The sequence below is a fragment of the Mytilus californianus genome, unplaced genomic scaffold (genome assembly GCF_021869535.1).
Source record: "Mytilus californianus isolate M0D057914Y unplaced genomic scaffold, xbMytCali1.0.p SCAF_4, whole genome shotgun sequence".
Lineage (NCBI taxonomy): Eukaryota > Metazoa > Mollusca > Bivalvia > Mytilida > Mytilidae > Mytilus > Mytilus californianus.
In genome coordinates, this window is record NW_026262690.1 from 40,595,661 (window position 1) to 40,612,415 (window position 16,755).

Sequence of the window (16,755 nt, forward strand, 5' to 3'; positions counted from 1 at the left end):
TAATGTTTCTGTCATTTTGAGAATTTGGTGCTGATGGGAGATCTTTACTAGCCTTTGGTGGTGGATATATTCACAACTCTTTAGGCGCAGGGAGATTAAGACCTCAACATATAATAGACACCTGTATATTTTTTAAGACTACATTTTTTATCTCTAGATGTATGTGTGTTTTAGCGTCAATATGTTGCTGTCTCATTGACATATATGCCACATTTCCTTTTATTCACAATGATGAAGATACAATCATACTGTACAAATGTTGTGGACATTCGAAAATGAACAGTAAGGAAAACGCACTCCCTTATTTCCATGGTATCAATAATTTAGCATAAAGCTATGTAAAACAATAAACATTATCTACATATTTTTTAATACATATAACTTTCATTTAATGTATCAAACATTTTTTGATAAAATAGTACACATTTAATATCATCATAAAACAAGAATCATTATTTATATAAAAATTTGTTTGATTTTATTGAGTTCTTGCAGAAGGAATCTTTAGTACTGTTCTTTCATACTGGTAAATCCTCAATGTATATCATTTAATGAAATTTATAGAACTTTCGTATTACATATATTATGAGTGATACTCTATGGAATATAAACATTTTGCATATATCTATAACATAGAAAAATATTTACATTCTTAATCAAGAAATCAATATTAATGGAGAATTTCACATTTATTTTCAGGTTTATGATTTCAAGTTAAAATTGGTCCTGAATACTAAAATTTAAACATGGACTTCATTTTTGTAATTAGAAAATTTTCTTCTGTATTCAAAATCTAATACACTAACAAATAAAATGTGTAAAAATAACTATTTCAATTTTTTATCAAGTTAAAATCATAAAAAAATATAGTACGACCGAAACTGTAGGTCCAAATAACACTATATTGCTGACTTGAATTTTATACACAATGTAAGACACTCTTGAGCCCAAAGACTATTCAGCCTTTTTAATTTAGTCCAAATTGGTCCTTTACAAGATTTTTCCAAGTTTTGGTGTTGATATCAAACTAGAATGGAAGGAGGTATTTCAGAGGAAATTATTTCAGCCAGATTCGGTTAAGTTTTTCAGAGAAAAAGATGGAATCTGAAAAAAAAAAATGAAAATGTGATTTCCCACAGAACTGAATGTGATACTATGTGGAATCTTTGCAGTTATGTATAATGTGACCTGATCTGCATTAAATGAGGCAAAAAGGGAGCCAATCATCCCTTTTGTAAAGATTAAAAATATCTAGCCTTGTTAATACAAAAAAGACAAAATATGGAAATTTCTGGTCTCTAATCCAACTCCTCAATGATGAAGAATGCCTAATGAAGTCAATACCTTATATGGCCCTATGATCCAGATAAGTTAACATTCAACTAAAGAAAAACAATAACTTTCTAAATGCAAATTAATAACAAATGTGACAGGTTATGAAACTGACCAACTACAGAAAATGTGTGTGTATAATTGCAAAAAATAAAATACATGTAGATAAATATAATAAAAGTTGTAAAGCTATTATACAAATTCATTATTGCACAAAATAACTATCAGCTAAATATTGCATTTCAATGGAAGATAACAATTTTGAAATAAAACACACAGAACAATTTTAAAAGTGAACATCAATTAATCTACATATTGTAGAAGTAATAACCTTTATTTTTTAGTTTATCAACAATTGTCAGTTTTTCCCAGAATTACTGTATATGGTATAATTATACTGCATATGTATACAATTTAAAATCTTTTGGAGAGATCACAAAACAGCTCAAATTGGCAAACATTGATGGTTATTATACTAAATATTTGTTCTAAAGTTCCGTCCATAATAATCTTTCTTCTTCTTATTTGGATATCAATCACCTGTCAGATTTTTTAAATACATTTTGAATACTCTTGACTGTTTAACAAAAAATAGTCTTGTCTAAAAATATGATTTATATATATATATATTTCTAGCATTAAAAGCATCTTCAAAATGATTGAAAAAATTAATAAAAACATATATAAAATAAAGCACACATCATTAACTTGACATGATTATTTAGCTGTAAAATCTTCTAAAACATCAAAAGGTAATTTTTATGATCACTTGTTTTCTCAGATTTACAAGTTCAAAAACGTATTTCTTGTCTTTAACTGAAAACTACTCATCAAACTTATAACAAAACAAACAAGTAAAACATACAAAACAAATATCAAATAAACAACAATGAATGGAAAAATAACAAACACTTTAACAGCTTTGGGGTATAGAAATCCCCAACTCATTCCAATATTCATACATATATATGAAGTAATTAGGGCTTAGACTTTCCGTTGTATTACGGTCAATTTCCCCCTTTCAGCTACTAATGAAACCTCAAATGAGCCTTAAAATTCTATATTGTCATTCATCACATGATATTTTTGAACTACAGTTATCATCAAACAGAGAAAAATGTTCATTATATTTTAACCAAAATTTGACTGTTAATTGTCATTTGGGGTACGGTGTACCCGATTCTCATACTACTATATAAATCCAAGACGTTAACAAGCAGCTTCACTAGTTGAATCACTGTTAAAAAAGACTGAAGTTAAATCTAGAAAGGTTAATCTTTTTCATTTCATTTAATTATTGAAGATATACATTTTTATAAAGTCACATTTTTTATAATCCTAATTGGACCTGGGAACAGTATATCTAACGGGAAATGAATCTGATACGCTTTTCAGTATAAAATTGATAAAATCTCGGACTCCCCGAGACTTCCCAAGATTTACGGATTTTGGTAGCGTCTGACTGAAAAACTATCAGAACTGCTCAACAAATAAACCACATAACTCTAATTGTAAATAAATACAAGTTTTATCATTTAGTAGATATATTTTGTCATATAAAATTACCAAAATAAGTTTGATTTATTTGATGTGAAGTGTTTTATAATAGTTTGGGAATTTGAAAATCATCGCGGCAATGGCCGCCATTTTTTTATTACCTGGATTGCATTCTGCACAATTCTGTGATGAAATGCTTGCGATTTTAACAAATTTGAAGTGACAGAATACAAGTTTGATACACTAACATCACTATAAAACTAATTTGAATGACATTTTATTGATAATATCAGAAATTATTAGGATAATAGCGAGTCCGTTTTTAACACATGTCCGTTTCTGTATCGTATCTTTATTAACTATGGCACGACGTTAAAATCGACTACAATCAGGTAGTGTCAAGTCCCGTCAATATATATGTTCCTGATTGGACTGAACATTTGTTTAAAATAAATTTCAAGTCCCAAATTTGACACCTGATGCCTTTGTAATATTTAGCACATGCTTGCTGTCCTTTTTGAAAACTAGTGCTTTTACAGTTATAATCAAAGGTACATGACACTTGAGATAACATTATTTTAAATATTATTGGTATTAATCTATATTTCTTGGCTGCAAATTAACAATTTTAGTTATGTGTTATAATGAGATGACATCAGTTAACTTAATTTACAACTAATCATGGCAATTACTATTATTTTCTAATGTTTGGTTATGTAACTACAATGTGGACCTATGGAGGTTAATTAACAAGTTCTTTAAACAAATCAATTTGTTTATAAAAATTGTTCTGAGATAATATACATGTATATATTAATACAATCATAAATATATAAGATAAACAAAGTGGAAAAAATATTAATCATTGATTGTCTCCATTACTGGCAAAAACCATTCAGAGGTAATATTTTGTGGACATTTTCAATCATAGAAATTTTTTCAATGCAAAATATTCACATCTACATATGATAAATGTGTTTGTCACTATTTGAACTTCTAAATATAGTTTAGAAACTGACTCATGGGCCTAAATAATAATAAAAAGCAGTACTTAATATCTTGTATTACAAAAAAATGTTGTTGTTCTATTTTTGTACAAGTATGACAAAAAGGAAAGTTTTAAAATATCACAGGGAATTGATTTTTATAGATTCTAACATAGTGTTTCTTTTTAAAACATAATTCCATTGTAGCAATAACCAGTTTGTCAAACGATAATTGTTTGAAGAGATTTTTCCAATTCAGTAAAACGAAAAACGGCATTGATTTTCACATATTACTTGAAGTTAAGTACAATTGCAATTCTCTTTTCCCACAAAACATTACATAGAAAACAATAGACTGAGTTACATGAACCCTACAAAAACTCAAGGTCAAACTCAGGTATTAGTGAAGGGTAAGATGATCCCACAATACAAGCAGTAGCTGGCATCTTGCTCATGATGTAAAATATTGTAAAATAATTTCAATGAATTTTTGTAAAAGAAAAAAAATTAGTAATTATTTGACAAAAATTGTATTGTCGATGATTGCAAGTTCGTTATGCTTGCAAGTTTGTGACATTTGGGAATTTCCAATTTATTTCGTGACGTCATGCAAAAGTATTTCTACTATTACTGTTTTATTCCTCTCCTAGAATTTCGTTGGTGAATAAAAGTTAGTTATTTGTCAAGTAAAAAATCAACCAAAGTGCTTGTGAGCACTGAAGGGTAAAGATTGCTTTTATTTGGTAATTTTGTGACATTATTTAGCTAAGCAAATTATAATTTGTACATAAATTAGGCCGTTAGTTTTCTCGTTTGAATTGTTTTACATTTGTCATTTTGGGGCCTTTTACAGCTGACTATGCGGTGTGGGCTATGCTCATTGTTGAAGGCCGTATGGTGACCTATAGTTGTTAATTTCTGTGTCATTAGGTCTCTTGTGGAGAGTTGTCTCATTGGCAATCATACCACATCTTCTTATTTTTATATATAAATTTAAGTTGGAGTTATCTTCCTTTGTTCAGTTTTCATGGTTGAACCTATTTTTATAACAGATTAATATGCCATGCATTCAATTACAAAAAAAAGTTTTCTTGACAAGTATTAATTCAAATACACATCATATTGTAACTTGAATATCTATTAGTATAACATACCATAAATAAATTGCATGATATTGAATGGATAGGATCTAAAGAATGCTCACTTCACTGCACTATTTTGTTTAAACTATCAAAAGTAGTGATAAATCTTGGGATCTAGATATCAAGTAATGCAATCTTTACCCCAATAAATAAGGAAACAAAGAATGTTTTTTGATTGATCTACTTAACTTATTGCTTACATCAACTTCATTTGAAGTTTAGTGGATAGTTGTCTCATTGGCAATCATACCACATCTCCTTACTTATATTTATATTATTAAGATTTTAATACAGAAACATGCAGCCCAAAGTCTGAGTCAGCAATTTCCATAGTTTCTATATGTACAGACATGCCATCAGAGCAATCTCAGACTAAGGAAAGTTGAACAAGTGTGTACGAAAAGTCAGCATATACAAAGTACTGTTTTTGCACAATTATGTGCTGCAAACAATAAATGCTGCAGATAGCTTTTTAGATTATGGAACTTTAAGAGTTAAATTAGACAAGTTTGCTTAAAATCACATATGAGAATTTTTTTAGTACATAAGTAGATTCAAAGGCAAAAACCTAATCTTAAAAAAAAAGTGGTCTTGCATCCCAAACATGATCTGTTTTCAGACAATTCACTATTTTTGCCTGTTTGAAAATCGTATATTTCATAACAATTTCTCATTTGATTTTTCTTATGTGTGTGGTTGTTTGATTATTTTGTAATTCTTTGATTGTTATATTTCAATGTATTTCATGAGGGCCGGCCTCAGGGAAGATTAGTTTTGTAGCTAACTTTGTAACCCTCTTTAAATAAAGAATTATTATTATTATTATTAAGGAATATTGTGTTTAACTAAATTTCATAATGACCGATCTGCTAAATAAATGTCATCATGGAAAAAGGATTTGTGTCTACAGACAGAAAAATGATGACTTTACACTAAAACAATAATACAACTTCAAATTTTGGTGTTTGTATAAAAATATTAAAGCAACCTTCAAAAGATAAATCAAGGAATCTGACAGTGATCTATCTCATTACCTCTCTAGTAACTATTTTAAATCAGTGAATATGACTTTACTCATGAGATCTCCTACACTGTTGACATAATTGTAGTATGATTTGAAATATGCATGAGGCATTTACTTGACCTGATGATACACATAAATATCTGAACTATTCAATTTCACACAACATTAAACAAAGATATACCTAATCAGTTATATAAAGATTTTTATGATATTGGTAAAAATAAATTAAACTGAAACCAAAAAAATCATAACATGAGAAATTCAACAAAGTATAATTTCAGATTATCCTGTGATGGGATAAGGCTGGCTAGTGTCTAAGTACTTCAAATAATACATAAAAAGGATATCAGAGATCACAAAAAATACTGGACAATACAACAGGTCATATCAAACAATAAACACACAGCTCCCCCAAAAATAATATAGATATTCAAACAAAAACGACAAACAACACATATATAATCTATTACTGTTATAAGAGCAGTTCAATTAAAATAATAGTTAGTGGGAATAGAACACAATATAGTCAATATGATTTCTGTGAATGACCAACCAAACACAGCAATATAGCTATCCCTTTCATTGTGTTCAACTTAAAAATCAATAAACACTAAACTGCTAAAAAATCATTTTCCCAAATGAATGTCACTCTATTATCTTTCATTGATTCTTGTTCACTGATGTAAATATTTTCAAATCAAACTTGTTATTTTGTTTGTTTGTTGAGTAGTGACCAGCTTTTATTACAATTGATTCTTTGTAAAAGTAAACCCTTATTCTTATGTGACACTGACTGTATTTAGTACTACATACATATATATATATTATTCATACTCTTATATAATAGATAGTTAATCTAAGATCTGTATTGAAGCATATGAACCAGCTTCATTTACATAGCGAAATATACAAAAATTGATATATTAAATGTACTATGTACATATATTTGATTTAAATTATTTACTTTTCGTTGTGAAATTTATGATCACAAAAATAATTCTAATCTTATGCAATTACTTAGTTACACTAATTCATATTCAAATTAGACATCTATCATGATTTTCTTCAAGACTGCTTTAACTCTGACATTTCTACTTCTTTCATTTCATTGTTTAAAGTGTCTGGATTGTTAACAATGAACTCAGTGTTTCTTGAGTATGACTTCCGTCCGGTACATTTCTGTATTACAGGAATGATGTATAGTATAGCACCACTAAAAGCTACAACAGTTCCAGCCACATAAAAAGATATATCATAACTTCCTGTTGCATCATACAACCAGCCTGTAAAATAATGGTCAAACATTCTTAAAAGTAATGTTGAAGAGCAATACAATGGTAGTTAATTGTCAATAAATTCATCTCCACAATATATATATATATATCTATTTTACATATTTTTGTTGTAAAATGTCTATTCAGCCTTTTCTATTAGCGTCTTAGATAATTACTCGTAATTCAGCTGTTGCAATGGTTTTTTTTTTTTTCATTAGTAATTTAGATTTAAAAAGTTATAAGGTTTTCATTCTTCAAATGACAAAATACAGATCTGACAATCAAACAAAATATAGGTAAACTATAGGCTCACAACTTTGCCTCATTGAGCCAATTGCTTCCAGAAATCCAATATAGTCAACAAACTGGTTTAAAAATTAAATTGATACAGGGCGAAATGTAAGTGATAATGAATCTATGTGATTGCATGGATCATCTGAAAGTGACCAACAGATGCATTCAAATACCTAATTATACAATTTGTTCAAAAACGATCATAAAAATAAACTTGGATATAAAATTGAACCAAAGATGCAATAATATAAGGTCATGAATCTCATGATGATCTATTAAATGAAGGTCAACAGGTTCATTTTCATGACACTTTATTATAAAACATGACTACACCACTAACAATAGTGATCTAGAACTAAAGGGAGATCTTAGTTGAAATAAATGAAGCATGGAATGACTTTAATATGGATGTTAAACTCACCTAGATCATATTTGAGATGTTATCTTACACAAGTTACATATTTAAAAGATAATTCCTATTTAAGAACAGAACAGACACCCAAACTTTTAAAATGTTATTCTTAACCTGCAGTCATACAAGAGGATAAAGCAAGACGTAATTAGGCATGCTTGTTTGTTAAAGTATTGTATTTTTTAACATTTTTTTGTTAAATGACCAAAACTCCTTAACCATTAAAAACAAACAGGGTTTGTTTATTTGTTTGGGGGGGATGTTATATGTCAGTTAGGTATGGTCAACTTTTGGTTAAGTTATCATATATCATATGTATAAGAGAGTTATTTCTCCTCAACCAGTTATTGAGTATTGTGGAATACAGTCCGTATTTGCTTTATATATAAGTTTTACAGTAAACTGTTCTCTGGATTTATTGTGACAATATGTAAATGCGTTCGTGAAATAGAAATTTATTATTGAGAAGTAGTTTAAGAAATAATTCATAGGGGCTAAATTTTATGGTGATTTTACCTCATGTTGGCCCTTTATGCTAAATATTTTACCACCAGCAATAAGACTGTTAATCTAGGATTATATAAAATAACAATAAATGTAGTCAACAACCTAAAAATATGGGAAATTGTTATACTCAAGATGATGCCTGAATGGTTATTGTAGGTCCCAGCGTCCCACAACATTTAGCAACTAAACAGAGTTTTTTTTTAAAGAAAGAATACAAGCTTAATATCAGAACATCAAATTTATTTCAAAAGTCTAAAGCTTAATATCATTTATATGATGCCCAACTGATTAGCATGATTGCCTTTGTCCACAAGTCTAAAGGGATTAAAATCCAGAATAGAAAAAAAAATGTTTATGTTAAACATACTTTATTTGCTTAAATATGCAAAAGGAATGAGACACAAGTTAATCAAACTTATTAAGTCTTCTCCTAGAAAAAAAATGTCCCACTGGCTTAAAATTTTTTTGGAAGCCCTGGGTTCCACAACATTTAACAATGAAACAGAGTGTTAAGAATACAAGCTTGCTGACTTAAAATAATATTTTCATATCTGCTAGCATTAAAGCAAGATCATTTAATGGCAAAAAAGTTGTTGATTTACTGGTTATCAATCTACAGCTATGCCAGAAACTTTTAGAATCTTATAATTCTCTTATTGGTTTGAAGTGGTTTTAAACCCATTCAAGGCGTATGATGCCTCAAGGCATCACCTGGTAACGGTCGCGTGATGCCTCAAGGCATCATGGAAAATGAAAAACGCACTGCCTACTTTCAGTTTAAAAATCAGGTCAATTGCATAAAGCTGTAAAGCATCCGTTACCATAATGTGTTAAAAGGTTTAAGATTTTTATATAATGTATAAATTTTGGCAATAAAAGTAATAGTTATGTCATTTATTCGTACTTTCGATTTGCATTTCTGTGCCGTCATTTTTCGAACTTGTCAGTGACATGTGCAGTCAACGTGATTGCTTTAAAAATTGAAAGTTTATTACCTTACACGCAAAATCTTTAAACCATTTACATATCGCTGTTTTAAAAAGTTATGCTCTGTACTTAAAGAGTGTTTAATAAAAAGATAAGCCGGTAATTTCTGCATCTTTTCCTTTCCTATACACTGCTCACAAAATTTATTAGGAAAATAACTATATTTTCAAAGTAAAAGTAATATTTTACATTTTTTTCAAAGCTGGTTCAGTATAAGGGAAACCATTTGTTATGAAAACACTGAAAAATTTTTCTGGATAAAAAAATTTCCTTCATGTACATTTTACATATAACAATACCTGCAATTGGTGGGCCAATCAGAGTAGCCACTCCCTGGAACATTAGAAGTAAACCAAAAGCATTGGTCAGTTTATCTATACCTAACAAGTCTACTAATACAACAGATGTAAGTCCCACGTATACACCTGAAAAAATACAAAAAAATATATATGTAATAGACGCATATCAATGTATGTAAGAAACTATTTTTTATTATTATACTTCATGTCAAAATGCAAGATTTTGATTGGTTAATACAAGGGAGACAATTTACTCTATCCAATGGCAAATACTCTATTACCCTTCACGGAGACGCTTGCTCAAGTGTGTGCTTTTATAAATACGGATGATTGTTATGTACTAGACGACATAGTTTATTACTTTGAATTTGAAATTTAATAGACAGTAATTACAGAACATTCAGTATAATAAATTAGATAACACATATCTGAGAGGGTGATAGAGCAGATTGTTACCCTTGAAAAAGACATCGTCAACTTTGGCTTCGCCTCAGTTGACAATGTTTCCTTGGGGTAACAATCTGATCTATCACCCTCTCAGCTATTTGTTATTTATATAATGTTGGATGATACTGATTTAAAATTGTGGTACCAATACTTTTTTCATAGCTTCAAATACATACATGTCAAATGTTTTTGGTACAGTACAATAATTACCTAATCCTTAACGCAGTATTTATGATCTACAGGGGTAAATTCAGTAAATAAATATACGTCATCAGGGACCGCCCATTTGGGGGAGAGCTTTCTGAATAAAACTGAAGTCATGTGCTCTTCTGATTGGTAGATAATGTTTGTAATAAATATTTTTTGATAGATGGATAAAAACTAGAGTTGAAAAAAAAAAAAAAAATAAATGCTGAATGTACTAAATTTTTTTACGACAGGGTTGAAAAGTAATGGGGGTCAGTGAAGGAATTAAGTGCGAATCTACAGTGTTTGTAAACAAGGCCATGTGAATGCCCAAAAATGCCGCATGACCCTATGTTTTTATTGTTGCAAATGATAGGGCTACATTTGTACTTTCATGAATGATAAATGAAATTTTCTAATTTCTAAAGGTAAATCAGGTATAAATTTAATTCAAGACATAGATTAGCATTACAGTCAATGGGAGATTTTTTACTGAATTTACCCCTATAGGAAAATATGCATTCTGTCACTGTACTTGTCCAAGGCCACACAATAATCACAAAACTTATTTCCTGTGTATATTAATGCAATGGAAGCATTTTGGAACCATTTGAAGTTGTTTTTTACACAAATTTCTATGTTTAACTCGGCTATCCAAGATGCACTGAGTGTACTGTGAGAGGAAGCATGGGGTATATGGTAAAAATCAGTTTTTGTGTCCAGATTGAAAGAAACAATAGAAATTACACTTGAGAGTTATGATATCAATGAAAGGCATAAATATTCCCCCCATTTTACAACACATTTTGCACATATTTCTCCTCATTATGTGTAAAATCATATGGAAAATCAGAACTACCTCCCTTTGACAGTGTATTTTTTTTAGCTGTGTTTCACCATGTTAAGTTGTAGAACAAGTTGTAAATAAGCACTTTTCAAGTATTTTAACACTTGAATAATCTGACCGCATGAAGATATTCATTTATTTTTACATAACGCATTGCGTTTCTTTATTTAAAAAAAATTGTAGATAACTTTTTATGATTACATGCCCTTCATCTATGAAACTAGTGTTGAAATGTTTGTAATTGGATTTCTATGTTAAATAATTGCTTTTAAATATTCTAATTTGTTACTTTAATCTTCCAAATGCAAAGTTTGGTCATACCCAGTCTTGTTTTTTCATATTCGGCACTTTTTTCTACTTCAGTTTTGTCTGTCTAGTTTTGGCGAAGAAACCATCCTGATGTTGGGGTAACAGGAATTTCTGCAGAGTGATTGTCAATGACATTTTGTGAACTTTACAAGTAATTAAAACACAAATTTAGTAAAATGAAACATAATTGTTGGTTTTTTTTGTATGAAACTGCTTTAAAAAGCCTTTGAAAAGTGTTTTTGTGGTCTTTTCAGGGTATTTAATCAAACACTTCCATTCCATATAAGGCAAAATTTAACTAAGAGTACATCAAGACTTTAGTTTCTAGATGTACTTGCAATACTGGTCAAAGCAAACACAGAAAACAATTCATATTTATTAAGCATAGTATTTTACACCATTCTTTTACAAACAGTCAATATGCAACTTTATATACCAAATATACATTGGCCGCAGTATGGGCTGTAGTATAAATTTTCCTCTATCTTTACAAGTTCAGCATTTATGAATGTTGTATTGAAACTGGAACTTGGAAATTGGATACATTACATGATTATTACAAAAAAAAGAGGGAAAAGCTACTAAAAAGTCCCTTATAGGGGTAAATTCAATAAATAAATATATGTCATCAGGGACCGCCCATTTGGGGGAGAGCTTTCTGTATAAAACTGAAGTCATGTGCTCTTCTGATTGGTAGATAATGTTTGTAATAAATATTTTTTGATAGATGGATAAAAACTAGAGTTGAAAAAAAACAAAAAATAAATACTGAATGTACTAAATTTTTTTACGACAGGGTTGAAAAGTAATGGGGGTCAGTGAAGGAATTAAGTGCGAATCTACAGTGTTTGTAAACAAGGCCATGTGAATGCCCAAAAATGCCGCATGACCCTATGTTTTTATTGTTGCAAATGATAGGGCTACATTTGTACTTTCATGAATGATAAATGAAATTTTCTAATTTCTAAAGGTGAATCAGGTATAAATTTAATTCAAGACATAGATTAGCATTACAGTCAATGGGAGATTTTTTTACTGAATTTACCCCTACATTCTATCTCTATCCCAATATTTCTAATGATAATTTTGTTCAGTTGCATTTCATGTAGAAATGTGTCACCTGTCATAACAAATACCTGTAATCAACTGCATAATTTAATAAAAATACAGAGTTCCAATGTCCCCCATATTTCATCTATCTAAGGTACAAGGGCAATAACTAAAAAAACACTTTTTTTTGTTCTTTAAAACAATTATAAGTATCTTTGAGAAATGAAGGCTTCAGAGCAAATACAATGCAATTTCCAGTTAAAGTTAATATTTCCAAGTAGCATAACTCGTTAAAAATATTTGATCAGCACTTTTTTTTCGAAAGTGTGATCAATGTAAACTTATTCAATTTTGAATAAACTTATTCTTAAAGGTTATCAATTTAACACTATAATCTTTTGATAAATTAAAACATAAAAAAATGTATTGCTATACATTTATGAAAACTTATTGTCCTACATCATGTCGATTCTATTGACTTAAATCTTTAATAACACAAGGTCATGCTTTTCTCAGAATGTTTAAGATGTCTTTATGCTAAATCTGTTGGATGTGTACTGATTGATATTTTAGTTTGGGAGAACTTGTTTAAATTCTTCCACATTTTGTGATGTTGGGATTTTTTATAGCTGACTTGTGCAATATGGGTTTTGTTCTTTGTTGAAGGTCATACGTTGACCTATAGTTGCTTACATCCTTGTAATTTGGACTCTGGTTCTTTGTTGTCTCATTGGCAATCATACCAGATCTTTCTTTATAAAGATGCATTATATTTAAACAATGCAAACACCACTGAAGCCCAAACCATAAATATTTCTTAAGTCACAGCATAAACTTGTGATGTGACGTCATTTACATTGGTGCGGATATAATCATTTGTTTTTATAAAAAAAATGAAATCTGACTCCTGACAACAAAAAAATATTTGGAAAACTAAGAGTCAAATCCGAAGAAAAGTGTATTTATTCCATTTTAATGAGGACATTTTTGAAGATCCTTAGAAAACTGTTAAATCTGTTATCCTTACTTAGAACATTCTATCATTATGCATCAGATAGGCCATTTTTCTTGTTGCTATTAAATAATTTTACAAGCAATTAAGACAGACACATACAATTTGAACCTAAAAAACACAGTAAATAATGAATAAAGCAACAAACCAAATATATAACACTGAAATTTTAGAGTGAAATAGCAAGGGACGGATTCATGATCAAAAGTTTATATTAAATATCAATACTAAGAAAAGCTATCTCTCACAAGTGAATTCAAGTCATTAAACATTGTTGAATGAAGTACTTAAAATGCCTTAAAATTGCAATAAAACCCAAAATTTAACTTGTTTCCATTACTATTGATGTTATTTATCATTTTATAATCTAAAAATCAATATTAAATTACTTTTCATTATTTAAGTATTAGATACACCTTGAGGGCGGTACCCCAAATGGGTGTATCTGATTTTCACCAAGATATTATTGTCAATACAGAATGATAGTTTTCAACAATTTAGGAGGAGTCTTTCTTCAGCGATTTTACCATGTTAATGAAAAGCATGATAAGTGCAGGGTATCCAATTTTATTTATCAACATCTTGGTGTAGATATGGAAGCTGCAATTATATTGGTCTTGTGGAAGATAATTATGTATTTTCCCTACAAATAATGGTGTATCTAACAGATTCAATGGCTTTCCTTTGTCATACAAAAAGACATTTTTAAATTTTCTTAAGGTATATGATAAGCTATGTCATGAAAAAATATTTTCAGTTTTCTTGTTAAATATCAAGTTGTTTCCATGAAAACTAACTGGGACCAATATATAAATTATGTATAAGCCCCAGATACTACTAACTGGAATTTAGCAAAACCTATATCCTAAAAACATTAGCTTTAGTGAAAAATATAAACTTTTTCTTAAATGTATTTGGAAAAACATGATAGAAACTGCAAGCATAAACTATATTTGCGATAGTATAAAAAGTTCTATCATTTTGATATAAAGCCCATAGCCCACAGGGAAGTTATCTAACTAAATTAACTGTCTATATGTAAGAGTCTAATCTTATTATTATCTATGTGCAGCCTCTAATCTTTGCCTTAAGAAATCATGAAACTCAAATCTCTTGTCCTTTTTATATATATCCGCAAAATCTTTTCCGCAAGTTTATTGTTTTCTGTTTGGTAATAAATTAATAATAAGATCTATTTTGATACATCTTGTGATCCGTTTATTTGGCAATCGCCAATGGCAGTCAGCAGGGTTTAAGAACATCAGTTGTTCGACCTGCTAGTCAAATGCGTTTTGTTAAAATATACTTTTTCACTCATTTGGTCTTTTTGAAAATGTTGTTTGTGCTGTATTTAGACCCCTCTACCAAAAAATTTGTTTTGCATGCACACGTATAAAAATTGCGGTTTTTATCCAAAGCAATCATAGATTTGAACGTTGTTTTCAATTTAGACTTGTTTATATTTTTTCGTTTGGGCTTGTATTATATTTGCCTTCGGGTTTATATGATCCGTTCATCCTATTTTGACTCTTTCAAAATTCAAGAGTCTATCCTAAATTGAGGTAAATTATATGGCCTTCCAAATATCGTTCCGATTCCTAACATCACTGAAGAGACATTAATTGTCGAAATCCGGATATGGTGTACAAATTTTTGCACCTCATGTTTGAGGAAAAGGGACATTGAGTTGTGATGTCTATAATACACAATATAGAATAGGACATGGAATAGATACTAGAACCTGGATTTACGACTGGACATAGATTTGACTCTTACTGTTACATATGAATATAACTTTCAACTAAAGGATTTACTTAAAATAAAGCTAAGAGCCACCAGTGAAGTTATTTATCCAGATTAACTTTATAAATTTAAGGGACATAACTGAGAAATTCTTCAATCTCACTAACTTTTTTGTCGTTTGTATTTTACATAAGGTTAAAAATATGAAGTTTTTTATCAGGCTTTTTTTTATTTTGACTTTTTCAATGAACCTTTTTTATATTCTATTGAACCAGGTAATAGGGATAGAGATGAATATTCACAACACTAAATTTAACTCAGCCAAATTTTATTGCACCTATACTAAAACTTTGAACTCTTCAGTGGTTGTCAGTGATAATATCTTGTCGTTTTGTCCTTATTAATAAGGAATTTTGTGTTTATGGCAGATCTTCAATTGATCTATTTTTATAGACTTCTGCTGATACAGAGCTTAATCGACATGGTTTTGGATACATGTCTATCTATCTGCCAGACCTCTAAGACCTTTTTGAGTGGGTTTTTTTTTGGTGTTTTTTGGTTGCTGTCTAATTGGTGTATTTCTCACATCACCTTTATTAGTACAGAAAAGCAAAACTTCTGCACTTTATGACCTTTATTCTTATTCTTGATGATTGTATGATAAATCATGTTCTAGTATTCCAGATTAAATTTAATTAATTCATGATGTTAGATTGTACTAACAGATACAGAATACATCAACATGTATTTAATTGAAATCCAATAAGACACCAGATGTCATTATCCTAAATCACACAGATATAAGTTTATTAATAGTCATGTTCTTGTCCCAGATTAAGAATCTTGCCCATCTTTTCAGGTCCTTAGTCTATTAAGAAATTGATGTGATATAAAATGTTGTTTATATGATTGACGTATCTGTAGAACTTGTCAAGACTATTGCTGATTTATTGTTTTTCAAAGGATGCATGGGGTAATTGTCCATTGTTAAAAGACAGATGATCTCTAAATGTGTATTTTGGTAATGTTTAGTAGCTGGATTGATGTCTACTTGTTGTTCAGTCACATGTCCTATTACTCACACAGTCAAAACATGTCTAACTCTAAACCAAACCCTCCTAAAACTAAAAAGTGTGTAAACTGAACTCTTGTATCAAGACATTCATTGAATATTTTTTAGTCAATTAACTTGTGTAAACTGAACACCTGTGTAAACTCAACACTTGTATCCAGATATCTATTGAACATCAATCTTTTGTGAACTAACCAGTGTAAACTGGACAGACACCTGTCTAAACTGAACACTTGTATCCAGATATCTATTGAATATTCTTTTGTGAACTAACTTGTGTAAACTGGACACCTGTCTAAACTGAACACTTGTATCCAGATATATATTGAATATTC

The 16,755-nt window shown here is 29.6% G+C and overlaps 1 protein-coding gene across 3 annotated transcripts in view; it reads right to left on the reverse strand.

The window, feature by feature from the left end:
• Positions 1 to 353: 353 nt before the first annotated feature.
• LOC127738045 (monocarboxylate transporter 12-B-like) overlaps positions 354 to 16,755 on the reverse strand; it is a 45,541-nt gene continuing 29,139 nt past the window's right edge. For 2 of the 3 annotated variants that reach the window (XM_052249125.1, XM_052249126.1), the window contains exons 5-6: positions 9,755 to 9,880; positions 354 to 7,264 (exon numbers count right to left, since the gene is read on the reverse strand). In XM_052249125.1, the coding sequence (XP_052105085.1) occupies positions 7,047 to 7,264; positions 9,755 to 9,880 (344 nt within the window). In that variant the 3' untranslated portion in view covers positions 354 to 7,046. The remainder of the gene's footprint in view (positions 7,265 to 9,754; positions 9,881 to 16,755) is intronic. The other variant, XR_007999920.1, reaches the window with a different exon arrangement.